The 17,870-nt window shown below is 46.4% G+C and overlaps 1 protein-coding gene across 1 annotated transcript in view; it reads left to right on the top strand.

The window, feature by feature from the left end:
* Positions 1–461: 461 nt before the first annotated feature.
* Positions 462–17,870, top strand: part of LOC126525093 (aldehyde dehydrogenase 1A1-like) — a 35,803-nt gene continuing 18,394 nt past the window's right edge. Inside the window, exons 1-2 of the mRNA XM_050173155.3 lie at positions 462–595; positions 10,867–10,971. Of these exons, the coding sequence (XP_050029112.2) occupies positions 557–595; positions 10,867–10,971 (144 nt within the window). The 5' untranslated portion in view covers positions 462–556. The remainder of the gene's footprint in view (positions 596–10,866; positions 10,972–17,870) is intronic.

Raw genomic sequence — 17,870 nt, 5'->3', positions numbered from 1 at the left:
ATACACTGTGCACTTTAGGACGAGTTTCTGCAAAAAGAAAAGAAAAAAGAACGGGTGTTCTGGAAATGAAAATATCACACGTATGCGTTTGCATCAGCTACGCCCTGCTGCACAAAATTTGGCGCCTTCATGACAACGTGACATCAGCTTTCCCCGTGGGGAGGCGGTTTCGGAGAAACTACTTCAACAAGAGACGTGCCCTCCGAGGTTGTCTGACGCTCGCCGGTGTGACTGCAAATCTCAGAGGCATCAGCACCTCCTTTGAAAGGTGATAGATGGCGTAGCATGCAATTCCGCCCTGCCTTTCCTTTTTCATTATATATTGTTTCTTTTGTGCTGCACTTTTCTTCTTTTTTGTTCACTTTCACCCCTCCGCTTTATCCCCGTCACACAGACGGCGCAATGCACCGGCGGTAGCAGTAGCGCCACCGCGCAGACATCGCGGCGAGTATAAAAACCGCCCCTCGCTGTCGTCTGCTTCGCCATTCGACTTCTGGTCCTTTGGTAGTTCGGCAGCCGCAGCAGCAGCAGACGCCCCATTCCCGCCCTCCCAGCCATGGCCCCCAACAGGAACCCACCCATCAAGTTCACGCAGGTAAGCCCCCCAGGGACGCGCGCACAGAAAAAAAAAAAAAAAGGAAGATGAAGAAGAAGCTCGGGGCAACTGTCGCTTCGCTTTCTCCCTCACCACGGCTTCCATGCCGGCTGATGCTGTCGCTCTCTCTTTGCACTTCCATTTCCGACGTCAGCGCTTTCCCTCGTTTTTCAGACTTGTCACCCCTATTATTGTTGATGTTTTAGCTTTATTTAACAACATGGACACGGGTCAAGGACCCGCCCTCGCGCCGCTTCTCGATGCGCTGGAACTTTTCGTCTGAAAGCTGTGGATCCCGAGCGCGCGACTAGGCGGTATCGAGCGCGTTTTCTGAGGGGCCGCGTTGTGTTGCTGCTGTTCTCGGGGGCCTCCAGGCTTCGAAAACTGGCTTCGAAGGCACGCCGCCCGCGGTGAAGCCATCTGCCGTTCTTGGCAGACTCCGCGCGCAATCCTGAAGCAACGCCGCCATCTAACGAAGTTGTTTTGCTTCCAAGTAGTCGAAGGTATACGTTGTTTAAAAGCCCACTCTAACCAGCTCTGCAGTTGTATGTTTAGAGTGTACATTAATACAAAATAGTAATAACTCTCGGTTTGTAGCGCGAAGGGACACGGACGAAGGCTAGCAGAAGACGGGACGAGCGCTCGTCCGGTCTTCTAGTCTTCGTCTGTGTCGCTTCGGGTTGCAAACAAAGCATATTTCACCATTCCAGCTTGCCAGCCGTCCCTGCTTTTGTAGTAATAATAATAATAGTACTAATAACAATAGTAATAAAATAATGCAAATAACAATAATAATAATAATAATAATAATAATAACGAAATGTTTTTCCAATATCGCACATTATGCGATCGGACGGCATTTTCACCTACGTTCAATCTGTTGGCATTCAACTAAGTGTCATTGGCCAGCTGTAATGTAAGCACAACTCTGCCAGTGAAGTCTAGTAATCGCATTAGACTTCGCAGCGTGATCTGAAGTATGAGCAACAGTAATATTGCACAACTCTCACGCAGGGCCCGAAGCCCACGTTATATTGTCTCAATGGCCACATTACCGGTCATTTGCATAATGACTATACACGAAACAAAAGCTAGACACGTGCAAGCTGCACGTACACAAGAAAAAAAGTGGTAATGTCAGTGCATTTTAACGCAAGTTCGACAGCGCTTTTGTCAAAACAGGCACTAGCTTAAAATTCGTTCAAGTGGAGATGCGTTGTCAAGTCACCACCGCGAGTTCTTAAACATGCAATATGTGCGCAAAAACAGTTAGTTGAGAACTTGAATACTGAAACATCTTCCATTGGTCAGGTATGCATTTCCACTTCTTTTGCAAGTAATGTCCGCTTAGCTCTTCGAGTGCACCAGTTCAATGAGTATAGATTTGTGCTTCAAAACGCCAAGCTCGGCCTAGTTGATAGGGTGTACATTCCTACAATCTGAATTTCTGGTTTATGCCATAGGTGATCTTTTAAGTTTATGTTAAAAATAATTACGAGACCAGCTTTATACAGCAGCGCCACATTCATGCTCTGCAAATCTTCCACGCATATGTGTGGGGCAAAGCACCTTCCCCACGAACAGATATAAATCAGTCCAGGAAATGGCCGTTTGGAAAATCGAAAAACTCTCTCGTGCAACCCATGCCTCGAAACTTTATTAGGATAGTCAACATTTTAATATGACTACATAATTTGTTATTTTACTTGCTTTGTCTTGAAAGCGCTTAGGAGGAAGTTGTACGTACGCATACATTGGGAGTTCCTATCTAAATACGCGGGGAGGGATAAATCCTTTTCTCTTTCTGCTTTCTCTACACCGAATTTGGCGAAGTTTCTTGCATTGCAAACAATAAGTTAGCCTACCAACTGAAGCAGTATTTTTTTGTATTTAGGACATCGATTTTTTTTAACTATATCACTGTAAAATCCGAAATTTCAATACAATCAAGTATCAAGCTCTTAACCGCCCCCCCCCCCCCCCCCCCAGCACTAAAATACGATATCACAGCAATAAATACGATATACGAAATTCTATATATATATATATATATATATATATATATATATATATATATATATATATGAAATATGATTTGACGTCTCTTATATGAATATTGTCCTCTTCAATTGTTCTAGCAGGTACACTTGACAGAACTGCGATATTCGATTTGGTACTGAGTTATGCATTCCCGAATTTCAGTTCTTCAGGTTTGTAAATTCGTTCTTTATTATTTTCAATTCTCAGTTTTCATCTTTTCTTTTTGTAAAACTTTGGAGCATAAGTCAGAATTTTCGCTCCACACAGTCAGTAGATATATTCTGTTTGTCTTACTTGCAACAAATCCGTTAAGCTGTTGTTTAATCAGAACGTACCTGTCTACGTTTCACGTGTACTTAAATAAGGAGACCGGAGCTGAGACCCCGAGCTAAAACTAACTCTTGACCAATTGGACGCAGAGGAACGGCGTTCATTAAAAAGTGCCCTCGCGCACGAACGATGTCGGACACGTGATAGAAAGCACAAGTGTTCTTGTTTGTTCTTGTTTTCGTTTCTTGAAAAGCAAAGAAATAAAATCGGAGCCATCGGTTCAGCTGACTCTAGACGGAGCTTTGCAACATCTGGAAACATTGCACGTAGCATTCATTGTACGTACTTGGATATTTCCGCACTGCAGGCTCCCTTATCGTATGTACGATGCCTTTCTCTTTCCTACGGACGTGGTCAGTGTAACGCTGGTCTCTACCGTCCGTATGCGAGGATAGGACGTTGAACCACGTCAGTGACGACTGCTGCAGCCCATAAAGTAACTGACGATTCGTCCCAGCACAGCCGTTATCTGGCCTTCATGTATATGCTGGCGTTTATCGCTCGACTGTGGAGGATTCGACTCTCCGTGGCTTGAAGAAGCAATGAGCGGAGTAGATTGTCGGTGCAGATTTGGGAAGGAAGATGATTTATTGGCATCCCCTTTGGAAACGGGGCTGTGAGAAAATATCCACGTTGCCTGCTTGAGTTAATGAAGTATGTCATGCACGATATTCATACTAGCTACATATCCTTAACTTTCTTTTCTTTCTTTTCCTGTAAGCCTCTATCTACCCTGTACCGCTACCTACGACGGTAATTGATCTGGTCGTGTCAACATATTCTTTTTTTTTTTTCGCCAATGCTCTAAACATCCTTTGCTTATCTTGACTGCTGACCAGTTCATGTTTCCGTCCACTTCAAATGCGAGTGTTTGAATCCCAACGCGACAGCAGCCCCTCCTGCCAAACAAGAACCCGACAGTCAGCATACAATTTCCGTTTGGTTTAAATATCATCATCAGCAGCAGCCTGGTTCCGCCCACTGCAGGGCAAAGGCCTCTCCCATACTTCTCCAACAACCCCGGTCGTGTACTGATTGTGGCCATGTCGCCCCTGCAAACTTCTTAATCTCATCCGCCCACCTAACTTTCTGCCACCCCCTGCTACGCTTCCCTTAATTCCCTTCGAATCCAGTCCGTAACCCTTAATGACCATCGGTTATCTTCCCTCCTCATTACATGTCCTGCCCATGCCCATTTCTTTTTCTTGATTTCAAGTAAGATGTCATTAAATCGCGTTTGTTCCCTCACCCAATCTGCTCTTTTCTTATCCCTTAACGTTACACCCATAATTCTTTCCATAGCTCGTTGCGTCGTCCTCAATTTAAGTAGAACCCTTTTTGTAAACCTTCAGGTTTCTGCCCCGTAGGTGAGTACTGGTAAGACACAGCTATTATACACTTTTCTCTTGACGGATAATGGCAACCTGCTGCTCATGATCTGAGAATGCCTGCCAAACGCACCCCAGCCCATTCTTATTCTTCTGATTATTTCCGTCTCATGATCCGTATCCGCCGTCACTACCTGCCCTAAGTAGACGTATTCCCTTACCACTTCCAGTGCCTCGCTACCTATTGTAAATTGCTGTTGTCTTCCGAGACTGTTAAACATTACTTTAGTTTTCTGCAGATTAATTTTTAGACCCACTCTTCTGCTTTGCCTCTCCAGGTGAGTGAGCATGCATTGCAATTGGTCCCCTGAGTTACTAAGCAAGGCAATATCATCAGTGAATCGCAAGTTACTACGGTATTCTCCATTAACTTTTATGCCCAATTCTTCCCAATCCAGGTCTCTGAATATCCCCAGTAAACACGCTGTTAATAGCAAAAGGTTTAAATATAGAGCAAAAATATCATTAAACAATGACTGCCCATCTAGTACTGTGAAGAGGGGTGCAAGCGCAGCTCGGGATCCACGGCTCTTCGTTGTCGTACCGCCTCGGCTTCGCGCTCCCTCGCGACGAAGTCGTCACGCCGATGAGCCCTTTCTCGAGCGAGTTCCCGGCAGCGTTCATCAAACGCCGACTGTTATTCGGCTGAAAGCACGACGCGCGGCCCGCTCTCTTTCCTTGAACGCATACTGCTCTTCGGCAGAACGAACCAAACGCAGTCTCCCCATCTGACTGCTGGGCCTGAACTGGCGGAAAACCGCGGGTGCAAAGCGAGCGAACACGCAATCACACCCTTTCCCTCCGCCGGAAGGAGGGGATGCCTATGATTGGCTCGCGCCTTGCGCTGCGTCTACTTCTTCATCCATATAGAGCACCGCTTTAAAGGGCGCGTATGATGAACCGACACTGGCTGAATGGGCCAGCGTGGTGTTCTCGCAACCCGGAGATCGGTGGTTCGAATCCGTACACCGACAAACAATTTTCGCGCGTCTTCGGTTTTTTTTTCGTATGGCAACACCGACGCCAACACGAGTGAGGGAATATAAGCTTGGCTTAAGTAATCGGCTTAGCCATGGAATTCGCATTTCGTAAATGGAATGACAGCGACGTTGGTGGCACTGTTTATGTATTTTTATAGCCTGGAAAGAATGTGCAACTTCTAGCTGTGTTCGCTTGTTTAACCGTAGATAACGGGATAAGAGCGAATGAGAGAACACAGGTGCTGAACTATCAGGTGAGACTGGACTGAAGGAGAAGGCAAGGAAGTTGACGAGGTGGCAATGTCCGGCTTCCTACGCTACGCAATAGAACGGGTAAGGGGAGGGCATAAAATTAAGGAAGACAAGAATATATGGCCAAGCAGGCATTTTGTCGAACCCAACACAGCCGCGAAATCAAAGACACGCTGAAGAGTTGGCATCCTTCGCACAGGCCAGCAGTTCGCATCCACGTGAAGCCTGTCATCTGCTGTGCCGACAATCGGTGCGGCCGCACCGGCGACGACTATGTTCTGCGCGCGGAATTGGATGGTAGCTTGTGGAGCATTCCTCTACTATGCCAGCGCTACTACATCCAGTGCTTCGAGTTCCTGCGTTGCGCTTCGAGCCAACAAAGTGTGCGGCTTGTTTAAGGGTCCGAGGATAACGTCCACTTACGTTCGAAAACAAGAAATGGCGCTCTCATCTGTGCTGGCACGCCATTTGCTGTTTTTCTTGAAGAATTCGAGATGCACACAAGGTGTAAGATAAAGCGTAATCGAGGCCGACTAAATACTGGCGGTTGTGCGAATACTCGAAATTTCGAATGCGAATCGAACGGTCCTTGCTTATTCGATTTGGTTCGAGAATTCACTATTCGACAGGGTCGAGTATTCGCTTCGTTCTGATATGTACGGGGCCATAGCAACGCTTATTTGCAGTCCCAACTGAGGGGGAAACAATGGAAGCGAGGCCTTTTTCGAATGGTTGTGCTTCATGGAAGCTGTGGTCGCTGTGCCGAGATTTCACTTTCTTGCCGGACGCACGGGGCAGATAACATCTGCTGAGTAGTCTTCAGTCACTCGTTATGAACACCTCACTTTTATGGAGCCCATATTCCAATTTGTTGTCTGTATTTAGCTAAAGCAATATTATTTGGCCATGTGCGCAATGTTTGAATTTCCTTGAAACAACGTGCGGTGCTGCAATGTCGCACTTCTCTCCTTGAACGAACGCTCAAGCTGTGCGTGCACCTGGTGACGTGCTGCTAGCTTTTCTTTTTTTCTTTATTACTGTCATTATCATGATGCAGATGATAATTTAAGACACTTCTTCCTCATTTCACAAGCTGCTCAGCTGATTGGACGTTCACTTCTGAATGGCATTACACGCATTTATGTGTACCTGTAAATATATAGGCCGCGTAGATAATGTCAGTAGGCCTCTTTTTAACCAAGAGGACTCCACGCCAACTCTGTATTTCGTTTTGTCTAGAAACAAAATATCAGATTCGTTAATCAGAGGTAGACCTTCTCGAATATTCGTATTGCGGAACTGACTCAAGCGACATTGTACATTTGTGCGGTCTTCGAAGAATAGTCAGTGGTTTTTTTATTGCATTTAGGGATGAATGATCCCATGCGTGTTACAGAAAGCGGTCTTAAAGTAGAAGCACCACTCATACTTTTTTTTTAATAAGCGCGGAAATACGAAAATATACGTACGGATAGTATTCGACACTTTGTCGTAAGGAAGAGATACGTAAACGCAATGCAAGTTACGCCAGACAGTTAAAAACCCGAATGAAAGTTAAACTGAGCCCAATGATCAATGTAAGGGGGCACGAATTGCAGTAGAAAACCTAGCATTTAATGCAAGGAAGCATGAAGAAACCCAGATGAATAAATTTATGGAGTAAATACGCGTGAATATCTATACAGGCGGGTGGGGGGCGTTATATTTCTGTCAACAAATTTTGTTACACAATAAAATGACAATGGGAGATTACACGACTTTATGATGGAGGTGCCTAATGAACACCGAAGGAATATAGAAGCAAGACCGTTTATTTACCGCTCTCATTGTAGAGACTGTTCACAGTTATAAAGTCGTGCCGGTAATCTCGCTTTGTAGGCATTAGGAATACGAGGTTGTTGTATGCAATCAACGAAAAATGTTATTGCTGCGCGTTAGAATAAATCACTGGACACAATTTCAAACGAATGACCTCGGTAAGGGAAAGGATATCAAGACTTGTAGACAAGTGCAATGTAAGGTGATATCGACGACAGGGAACAATAGTTGGGGCTCTTGACTCGATACCGAGTTGGAAAAGGATGGCGCGAGCAGAGGGCATTTGCGAAAAGTCGAGAGCAACAATAAGCATAAGCCATAAAAGATAACCTAGGCACAGACATGTATTTCTTTCTCTTTCTTTCTTTTCTTTTATCATTTAATGACCTTAACCTTACCGATAAGACTATGATCAAGTTAAGCTTAGAATAGAAGCGCTATCTATTTTTACTCTTATTTTTTTCTTTTTTGGTCACGCTGTGCGCTACTTCTCCGACCCCGCAAGAAGCGCGTCTTCAATATTGCCTCCTTAATTATAACGCATACCTACTCGCAAGTAGATAATCCAGCCGTGACTTAATGTTTAGTACTCGTTGACATCAATTTATTTATTTATTTACATGTATACATTCTCTGGAGAAATGTATATATCGGCTCGCACACCATAATCCTCGAAGCAACAACATCTACACAAAGCTGTAGAGATGCTCCGTCTACTTTCTTCACGCTGTACATAGTTGTAAGTGCAACTTTGCCAGCTCGCCTCACTTGCTACGTTGCTGCTCTACTCACACTGTTTGTGAGAAGAACGGGTCACTGACCCCAGGTACGTAGATACTCTTGCCTTCCCGGAAATTCGAGTACGGGCCCAGCGCATTGCGGCAGGAAATATGTATACATGCTTCCGTGAGAAACTCGCGCGCAGTTTCCCGCTTATGCCACGCAAGCCTTATTAATTCTCGAAAGGTTAAGTGTCAAGTTCAGCGTATTCGGCAAGACTCGGGCTTCCGGAAAGGCGTGCACGTCTAAGAGCTCGGCACGGTGAGGTTAAAAGCCTCAGCTTGGTAGTCTAGAATTACTCAAAATTGGCTTAGGCGCATTGCAGCGCTTAAAATTCAGCGCTGGGCTTGCCATCGCTTCGTCTTGGGAATGTACAGTTTTTATCATTGTTCAAGCCCAATGCGTTGGCGGGCTAGTTGGTGCGAATCCATAATTACTTTGTTTGGCGCAAAACAATGGACACAAGAAAGACAACAGGACAAGGCGCTGGTTTCATTTCGTCTGGAAAACTAGACAATAACTTCCAGTTATAGGGAACAAGCAAGGATGGTAACGCGGTCAGGAAAGCTACGTTCTTACAGGGTTCTCAGCGAATTCACAAGTTGGGTCTGGTACCACGAGGGTTAGCCGCGAATCTCATTTCAGAAGCACACAGAGTCCGTCGAAATTTTTTACTGAGGAAGCCTCGAAAAACCTGAAGGTTGAACACGAATTTTCGCTTACCCAAATTATTTGTTTCGCGAACGGGTAGGTCCAGGGTTAGTATCGCTGACCTTGAAGCACAGTGCGAGTTGCACCGGCAGTGTTCTTTCTGTGCCCAGCGTGAGGTCTATTCAAGTAAATTAGGCATCAACTGAGGCGCAAAGGTCGTTAGTGCATATGTGGTCGTTTTCTTGCTGCTCGTAACATGAAAATCTTGTCTCAAGCCACGCAAATCGCCTGAGGTTGTCTGGACTAGTACACCGTTTAGACTATAGTACAGACTATAGCACGCCGAACAGAGAAGTGGTTTCCACTACGCATAAAGGTCCGAAATAGACAAAATTATTATTCTCAGTCATTGCTCTCATGTATTTTTATCTAGGTTATGGGTAGTTCGCAAAGGTATTTCGAACATAATGCCACCGTGCTAAATCCACCAGCGCAAACCTCTGAATCACACGAACTTTAGAGAAATTCGGTAGAGAGATTTGCTTCTCGGTTACAGAGTTGTGAACTTTGCGGTTGGGTAGAATTCATTTCTTGCAGCTTTTACCATTTTTTTTCATATGAAATGTTTCGGCAAGAAATCAAAATTCGACGGTCGATAGTCAACGAGGCACGTCTTCATTTAAGTGAAACTACAATAAAATGCGCTCTCCATTTTCGAGTTGTCGTAAAGAAATCGGAGTTACTGAATCGCTGCCACGTTCTCAATTCGCAAGGGAAAGGTTATGTAAACCGTTCATCCACTAGTCTAACCTGTTATGTTGGATTGGTGGAACCTTGTCATTTGTTCGCGCTATATGTTCCCAAATAAACAAGCAAATCGAGAAGCGATAAATTTTTAGCACTAAGGAAATTCGCTACGTGAAAGCAGCCACACATTACCCTCGAATCATTACTTCGGACAGTGCACCGTTTTCGGCAGTGACCGCTCTCGTTCTATAGTTTTCTTTTTCTTTTTAATATATTTTCAGGCACGTACACCCAACCATACTAAATTGTTTTTAGAAGTAGCTCCAACTTGTTGCCACTAAGTGAAATTATGACAATCTCTTGCTTTATGGTTGTTTCTTCGTGTGATGCTTATTTGCCGAAGTGAACAGAAGTATAGACCGAGTTAGCTAGCTCTAGCTCAAATTGAGCACGTTCGAACGTATGCTTGAATGTTGCATCGGTATTGCGTGGCAAACTGAGCTAGTAAAAAAAAAAAATCTCTTCAGAGCCAAGTCACTCTACTTGGGGGAACAATTTCGTGTCTGGGTATTTGCTTTTTTTCTTTCCGCTGGGACAATTGTCGATGTGGTGAGAGCAGTGAAAAGCACACGGGGATCACGACAATTCCCAATTCTGCGATCGTTACTGCATCCTTCGCGTCACGTCTGCACGATCCCTTCCCACGATAAGCGTTGCTACCGAGCTTCGAATCAGAAAAATTGTTTTGTCGCGCTGTGTTGTTTCTTTCTTTTCTTTATTTATTGCCAAATTAATCGTGCTCTTTCTTTGTTTTTTCTAGATCAAGCGTTTAGACCTCCCTTCAGAGATCCATCTATATCTTACATAGCTTAATATTCATGAAACAGTTTAGAGAAATAAGCTCCTTTTTTATGAGTTATTCCTGTACTTATATTATCGCTTTAATAACCTATATCATTTGCAAAATTTCCTTTTCCTTTTTTTAGTCTTCTTTAGTGGGTTGTGCCATATCACGTAGGCGCAACCAACCAACTTCCTTTCTTTTATTGCATTTTTCGGCCAATCCCCCATAGTGGGTATGAGCCGCATGTTCTATGGGAAACAACAACATCAGTTTGCTGTTTATGCATAGTCGAACGCCATCGCGTTTAGAGGCCGCACAGTTGTGCGCGATATATCGCTTTTGTTCCTTCTCGGCTGGCGCGTTCTTATGTCGGCATCTCGCGTCATTGCGTGATGCGAACTGCGTAATTAACCAGCGCTGTTTCCCGTCTCCTCTGCGCAGCTGTTCATCAACAACGAGTTCGTGAACTCCGTGAGCGGCAAGACCTTCCCGACGTACAACCCGGCGACGGGCAAGAAGATCGCCGATGTCCAGGAGGGCGACAAGGTGAGGCTCGCCGTTCTCGACTGATCGAGGTGCCACTCGCCGACAGAGGATGGGTCTCTCTCTCTCTCTCTCTCTCTCTCTATTTATACATCTGTGTGCGCGTATGTGTGCGCGTGCGCGTGTCCGACGCTATTGGTACGATAGTAAACGAGACCGGACGTCTAGGCGGCTAATTAACGTAATAGACAAAAAAACTCCAAGCAAGTGTAGGACCGCACTTATTTATCCCTATGCATTTAATCAGATTGGCGGTGTTCTCAACGTCGATATGAGGCTAACAACGAGGTCGTGTGATCGATCAAATGCTGTGCCATTTCGGCGGAGCGAAATGCAAATGGTAAAAATAATTGACTGATTATAGTAAAAACGCTTATGTTCAGATGTCGTTCAACAGAAGCCAATAGGCGGGAGATGAAGTGAGCCTGGAGTTGCTGATAGCATAGGTGTAGATTTGGTACGGTAAACCTTCTCATTCACTCACCGTAGTGGCTTAATGGTTACGGGCGGCGTTGTGCTAAGTGCGAGATTGCGGGTTCGTACCCCGCCCGCGGCGTCCGCATTTCGATGGGGACGAAATTTAACAACACCAGTGTATACCGTGCGTCAGGTGTACATTAAATAACCCCAGGTGGCCAAAAGTAATCCGGAGGGCCCTATTACGGCATGCCTCATAATCGTATCGTGGATTAAGTGCGTAACACCCTATAAAAATTTTTCTTTTTTAGATTTTAACCTTCTCATTCAATCAATCCGTCAATAGAATCCACAATATAAATGCGCTTACTTCTCTTTGTTCCGTACTGCTTGAATTAAAGTGGTCGCATTCACTGTTTCTCCAGGCATGTGCCTAGTAGTTCGTTTTCGGTCCTGCGTTCTTCCTTTGCCGAAACCCACTGCGTGGTTTTCATGATCAATCAACTTCCTTTTCTTTGTTTGTTTGTTCTCTTTTTTTTTCATCTCGGCTTGCAGGTTAGGTACGAGCAATCAGTTCCTGTAAGGCATAACTAAAAGAACTTGTATTTTCGATCCACACGAGCCCTTATTATGGTATAAAATTCGCTAGACAAACAATAAGCTACACAGGCAGGAGGGGGGTGGGGGAAAGTGATATGAACACGTTGCTTTTCTGTGTTTCCGTACCACCATATATAAAATACTTAACTTTTCCGCCAAAGCTGCCCTCCAGGACTTCCTGCCCCATCCTCCATGTTTTTTTCCCCGTCCTTTCCTGTAACTCGCCCGCTATTCGCACCTGACTCATTATTTCCCAAGGGCATGTGCGCTTTCTCTTTTATCGTGGCTTTCCCTATTTATTTATTTATTTATTTATTTATTTATTTATTTATTTATTTTTGCTGCAAGGTCGACGTGTAGCTTCACTGGCCGCGTTCGTTCAAAGCACGCTTTGCTTTCGACGCATCGCACACACAAAGAGTCTCCTTGCTGGTGACGCGAGAGAGCTCTGCAGATTGGATGTGCACGAAATGCGACATAGCGCGCGTTTCACGTTTCCTGCGTATATTTGTCATCGTGTATGTCGATAAAAACGGCGTGCATGTTCCCGTCCCTTAGAGCACACAATTTCATGCAACTTTTGCCGTCATACCCACGGTGGCATCGCGTAGGAAATGGGCGTTTCTTGTAATAACAGTTACGCGCGGAGATGCCTGTGTTTTCCGAACGAAAGCTTAGTCTCAAGACGTCTGCACGGCGTTATCTGAACGCGTTCGCCAACACTGGCATTCTCAGTACGCTGTAATGTCACTTCCTGTTGCGGTATATGCGAATGGGTCTGATCGCGCCGTTTGCACCAGGCCACATTTGTATGATCCCCCCGACGTTCTTCGGCGATACAGCAATTTTTTTTTATTTGAGATTGAAGGATTTCGGGCCTCGTTTTTCTTTTTTTTTTTTTTTCTAGCCTTGGCACATCCCTCGCTTTCCGCACGAATTGCACGCCTCTTTCGAAATGCACCGAACTGATGCGCGCGCATCAGTTCGGTGCATTTAGGGTGCACAGTACACAGACACGAAGGCAGCAGTCGTATCTTTTCGGCTGAAGGGTCGTGCCACCGTGACCTGGGTGTAGCAGTGGCATTGAACAGGCCTTTGCCGCGGCTCGCTTTCCTGCGATGCCGCAAGGTGCACCTGCTTCCATCCGCCGCACTGTCGTCGGTGTGGCGCAGCGGGGACGAGCATTTGCCACAAGGACGCGCAGCTGCACAGTCATAAAGCACCCACGTGGGCGGAGCTGTCGAAACGGGTAGGCATGATATGCGTGCACGCGGCCCAGTGCACCTGTACATTAATTGCTTCTTTTTCTTTCTTTTTTACAACCACGGGCGGGCGAAAAAGAGCACATGACATGCCCGTGAGGCCGACATAAAGCCCGATGCGCTCTCGGCAACAACGCCACATTTAGCTTGTCGACTTATGCTAGAGCCAACATGTTTGGACAAGCCAGCTGTTTAATACCCGACCTGAAATTTTACATTCCACATAATTTTTCCGCAGCTGGCTGGAAAGAATATAAAAATACTGCGCGAACGATATCAAAACTCGCTCGTTAGCTACTGTTGTCGCGCGGCTTTGTCGTGGGTAGGTTCACTCCACGTGTTAGGTGACTTCTTCACGAAACATCTTTGGGAGGGAGGGGGGGGGGGGATTTGCCCAATTTACCGTCACGGTATCTCTCACGTTCGTCGGTCATGAGAAGCCAACAAACAAACACACCATGCAAGGACAACATAGCGGCAATTACTTGTACTTACTAATTGAATTAGAGAACTGATAACTTAATGGCAATGAAAGTGGGTGAAGAAACAACTTTGCCGCAGGTGGAGAACGATCCCACGTCTTTGGTGTTGTGCTTGGTGTCATTGTTTGTTGGCTTCTCCTGATACGATTAATAAAAGTCCGGCCCCTCGGTTAACCCCCTTTCTTCTCGTCGGTCAGGTCGCACCAGACACGTTAACGTCAACGACTTCACGGCATTAGGGGACCCGGGCACATACGAGGTTAACGGCACTCGACTCGACGATGAAGAATAATTGGCCAGTACTGGAGTCCCTCTTCAACGTCCGATTTCTTTCTCAATCGATAAGCGCTACACGTGACAATTCCGCGAATCTCTTCCCCATTTACCGTTGTACGTCGACTGAAAGTAAAGTTCACCACGTTTAGAAAAAAAGTAATGATGACTGTGCTGAGCCGTTTCGGTAGTAATTAATTGATGTAGATGCAGCCGCACATAGGAAACGCAACGACGCACAGTATACTGCGAGCTTCGTCGTCTTTCCTACTCCTTCTGAAACGGTGAAACAGCTCTTGAAGCGGAGCCGTTCGCTTACCAACCTGGTGGGCGAGTCTGGTGACTTCACTGCGACGACGGCCGCTCCTGGCGACTCTCGCATGGTTCCCCACGATTTAGTCGCCCACGCCGTTGATGCTCGCGGCACACAACCGTGAACGATGTTCGGTGCAAATCGTCCACGGGGGCGCGACACTACCGGGTGCCGCCGAGGACACGCCGATCCGTCGGTCAGTCGACTCTTGCGTCGTAGCCTCGCGATGCGTTTCCTGTGTGCTTTCGCCGTCGGGGATCCGTTCCCACCGACGCGGCCCTTCTCGCGAAGCGACCGGTGCATCGCCACGCGTTCTCCGCTTTCAGGCGTATCGCGTGCGTATTGTTAGGCTTCGAGGCTGTACGGATGCGGACACGGGGACCGTGTGTACAACGGTCGCTTACGCGAGTGTAGCTTCCCTGTACAGGCCTTTCGTGGAACGAGGCTCGGCATTACCTAAGCTCGCGGGAAACGCACGAAAACTTGCACGAGTCCAGTAACCTATTCTTTCTTGCCATGGTTCACGACCACTTGGCAGTCGGTGATTCAGTGTGTTCAGCACGGTGCAGGTCGGCTCCTGCAAAGTTTTACAAGGCTGCTATTTTTTTTTTTTTTTTCGCTAGCAAGCTTTTGCGCAGCGTCGATCTTCCCGTGCCACTTCCACGTTCCGTCTGAAGCAATTTAGGATGCAACGATAACCCAAGAAATAACTACATCTCTTTTACATTTGCGTCCACAATAGGAATCTGCGTAGAAGACAACTGCGAACGTGCTCTTCAGTTCTGACAGCATTGTGTCTTTGCGGCGCCCGCTGTACGTCCACTTACACGAACCTAACCTTCCGCTGTGTTACTTCACACAAGTTATTTTTTTTACAATGCCAAAGTTGTCAGTCGCCGTAACGTCGTTACTCGATGTAATAACTCAAGATAGGGAAGCTGACCGTTTTATTTCAAAAGTTCGGCACCCCGTCGGGGTACGCCCGCTGAGATATTGTGGTGAGTGCTTCGCAGTGGAAACATGACATCCATATTTTAAATGTCCTTAGACACGATTTATCGCTCGTGTATGTAAGAGACACCTCTCGCGCGATGACGTCGAGCGCTCAGTTCGCCTGGCAGGAAACTGCTGGCACGAGTCGTGACGCAAAAATACCTTTGAGGAAGGATGTTTTTCTATTCGCGCTAGCCCGCTTTTGGCATTTAGACACGCGACAGATCAATACTGACACCGTGACACTGCGGTCGCCGAGCTAGCTGTAATCGATTTGTCGAGCTGCCAACTTGATTTCTTAGAAGGTGACTGAGACCATTGTGTATACCTGGACGAAACTACCTGGTAAACCGGGTAGTGTTTGCCTCTAAGTTGGCCACAAAGACCGAATGCCGTCAGTCTGTATAGGTGAAAGTGGAGCGTACAGTTCGCCATCGAATGCTTGAGATAGCGCAAATATTTTCTTACTACTTCGATGCCTACTCTCTAACATGCAAATTTTTCAGAGCACGATACTCGCCGGAAAGAAAAAAGAAAGCTCCGCAGAATGATTGCTTACTGTTATTGGCAAGTGCAACACGGCGATCGCGAAGGAGACTGTCACCTGCGACCCCTAGTTAATGGGCCACTGGTTCGCTAGTGTTGTCTGTTTCGTTGTGTTTCGTTTTGTGAGAACAATGGCTTCTAAAACCGTTCACGCTTATCATACTGCACTCATCTTGCTACTCGATAGGACTTCTTTACCATCGCCTTGTCGTCGCACATGTAGTCAACCACACGTTTACGAACCACGGGATCTCGGCAAACAGTCAATATCCGAGCAGCCTATATCAGCAGTCAGTAAAGCCGAACACCACAATGTTGTTCACATATAGTGGGAGATGTTGTGAATCATATGCTATGGCTGCATTCTGAGGCCGCGCAAATATTCAGTCTTTTCTTTCTTTTTTTATCGGATACCGTGTTCCGTAAAGTAGTGTAGTTGACTATACAACGCATCGAGTCACTTATCTTGCATTTTACGTTCTTTATATGCCATAAAATACTCTCCCTCCCCGCAGAGTAATTGAATAAATGGTTGGTGCTACAATGAGATAAACAATAATGCCGCATGTGCAACTAGTCAGTAAGGACATCCATTGCACTTCTTAATGGAATTTACCGACAGATGACTGCGGTGATTTCGTGAGAACGGATCCAGTGCTGTGACCGAAAAGAATGCGAGGAATGAGCAATAGCGCGAGTACGTGCGCGTGACAGTTCTTGCTGTGTGCGACGACACGTGCGTGCTGGGGGGCAAGCAGCCTGGTTGAGAGAGCTGTTGACGAAGGGAATTCACGAACCGCAAAGCACGGTAGTGCAGCGGCGATGAAAAATAAAAGACGGGTGTGCGTCTTTAATGAGAGTAACCTACCACACTACAAAAACAAAATATTGAGTGTAGCGGCACGGTTGTAAGCTACACCTGGGCCGTCGGTGAAGGGAATACTTATGTGCGCTCGAAGTGGCGGATGCCTATTCAAATTTTGGTCTTCCGAATGTTCTTTTTTTTTTTTTACAGGTAAAAAGTTTGGCTTGTTCGCTGACGTGGCGTTCGTAGCGTGTGAGAAATCCTGGAATTTGATTGGCGGCAAAGGTGATGTCAGTGTTGCGCGCGTGTTGGCACAAGTCCACTCCGCACAATGTGTTCTTATCAGCTTACGCGCGGATCTACTGCCGAGAGCATCGGCGAGTCTACTTAATGACGTCATTCGCTATCTCTCATTACGTTCAATGTACAACGGAATGGTTGCAGAAGAGATCACGCCACCTCGATTTCTTACTGTGCTGTCGACATTCCAGCGGGCACGGGTGCTCTGCCGCCATTGTTCGAAGACGTGTGCGCGACGCCCTATCAATTAACGGTCCCCCGTTTTATTATCGCAGAGCAGAGAAAGCTCGCGACTCGAGAGATTGCCAACGTGCCTTAGTTTCAGGCGCCATCAAGTGCTCAAGCACTTCTCCAAACGCCTACAATAGAACGACTGTGCGGAGACACGGCTCCGGTTCGTTGAGAGGTCCCGAAATCATCCGCATAATCTCGCGTGTATACCCATGCACGTAGGAGTGTCTTTCCTGTGGAGATGAATAACCTCGGTCGGGACGTTGTTTACCGGGAATCCGCAGCCGCGTATCAGACTTCGTCTACCGGCGTCGCGGTGGCTTACAGATAACCTGCAATGGCTGCACACGCTCTTCTGCGATGCCTTCGTAAGCTTGCGTGACGACAGGTTTGCCTGGAAGGAGTACTTGCGCGGGACGGCCTGCGCAAGAGTTGCGTGGCGTTTACCCTGTTTCAGCTGTCAGTTTGGTTGTTCTACGACTCCACCTTGTAGAACATCGACCCCAGTTAAACAAACGTCGGCGTTTCCGTCGGGCGTATATCTTCGGGCAAAGACCCATTAATGAATGGCAGTGGCGGAAGTTGGCACGAATAAAGCTTTCTTTTTCCTTTTCTTTTTCTTTTTTTTTTGTAATTTATGATTGCGCGATTGGAGCTTGCCTTGCAATCCACCCAAGCAT

Source organism: Dermacentor andersoni, chromosome 3 (genome assembly GCF_023375885.2).
Source record: "Dermacentor andersoni chromosome 3, qqDerAnde1_hic_scaffold, whole genome shotgun sequence".
In the NCBI taxonomy this organism is placed as follows: Eukaryota; Metazoa; Arthropoda; class Arachnida; order Ixodida; family Ixodidae; genus Dermacentor; species Dermacentor andersoni.
The sequence above is the reverse complement of the archived record's forward strand: the minus strand, read 5'-3'. Positions and strand labels throughout refer to the sequence as shown.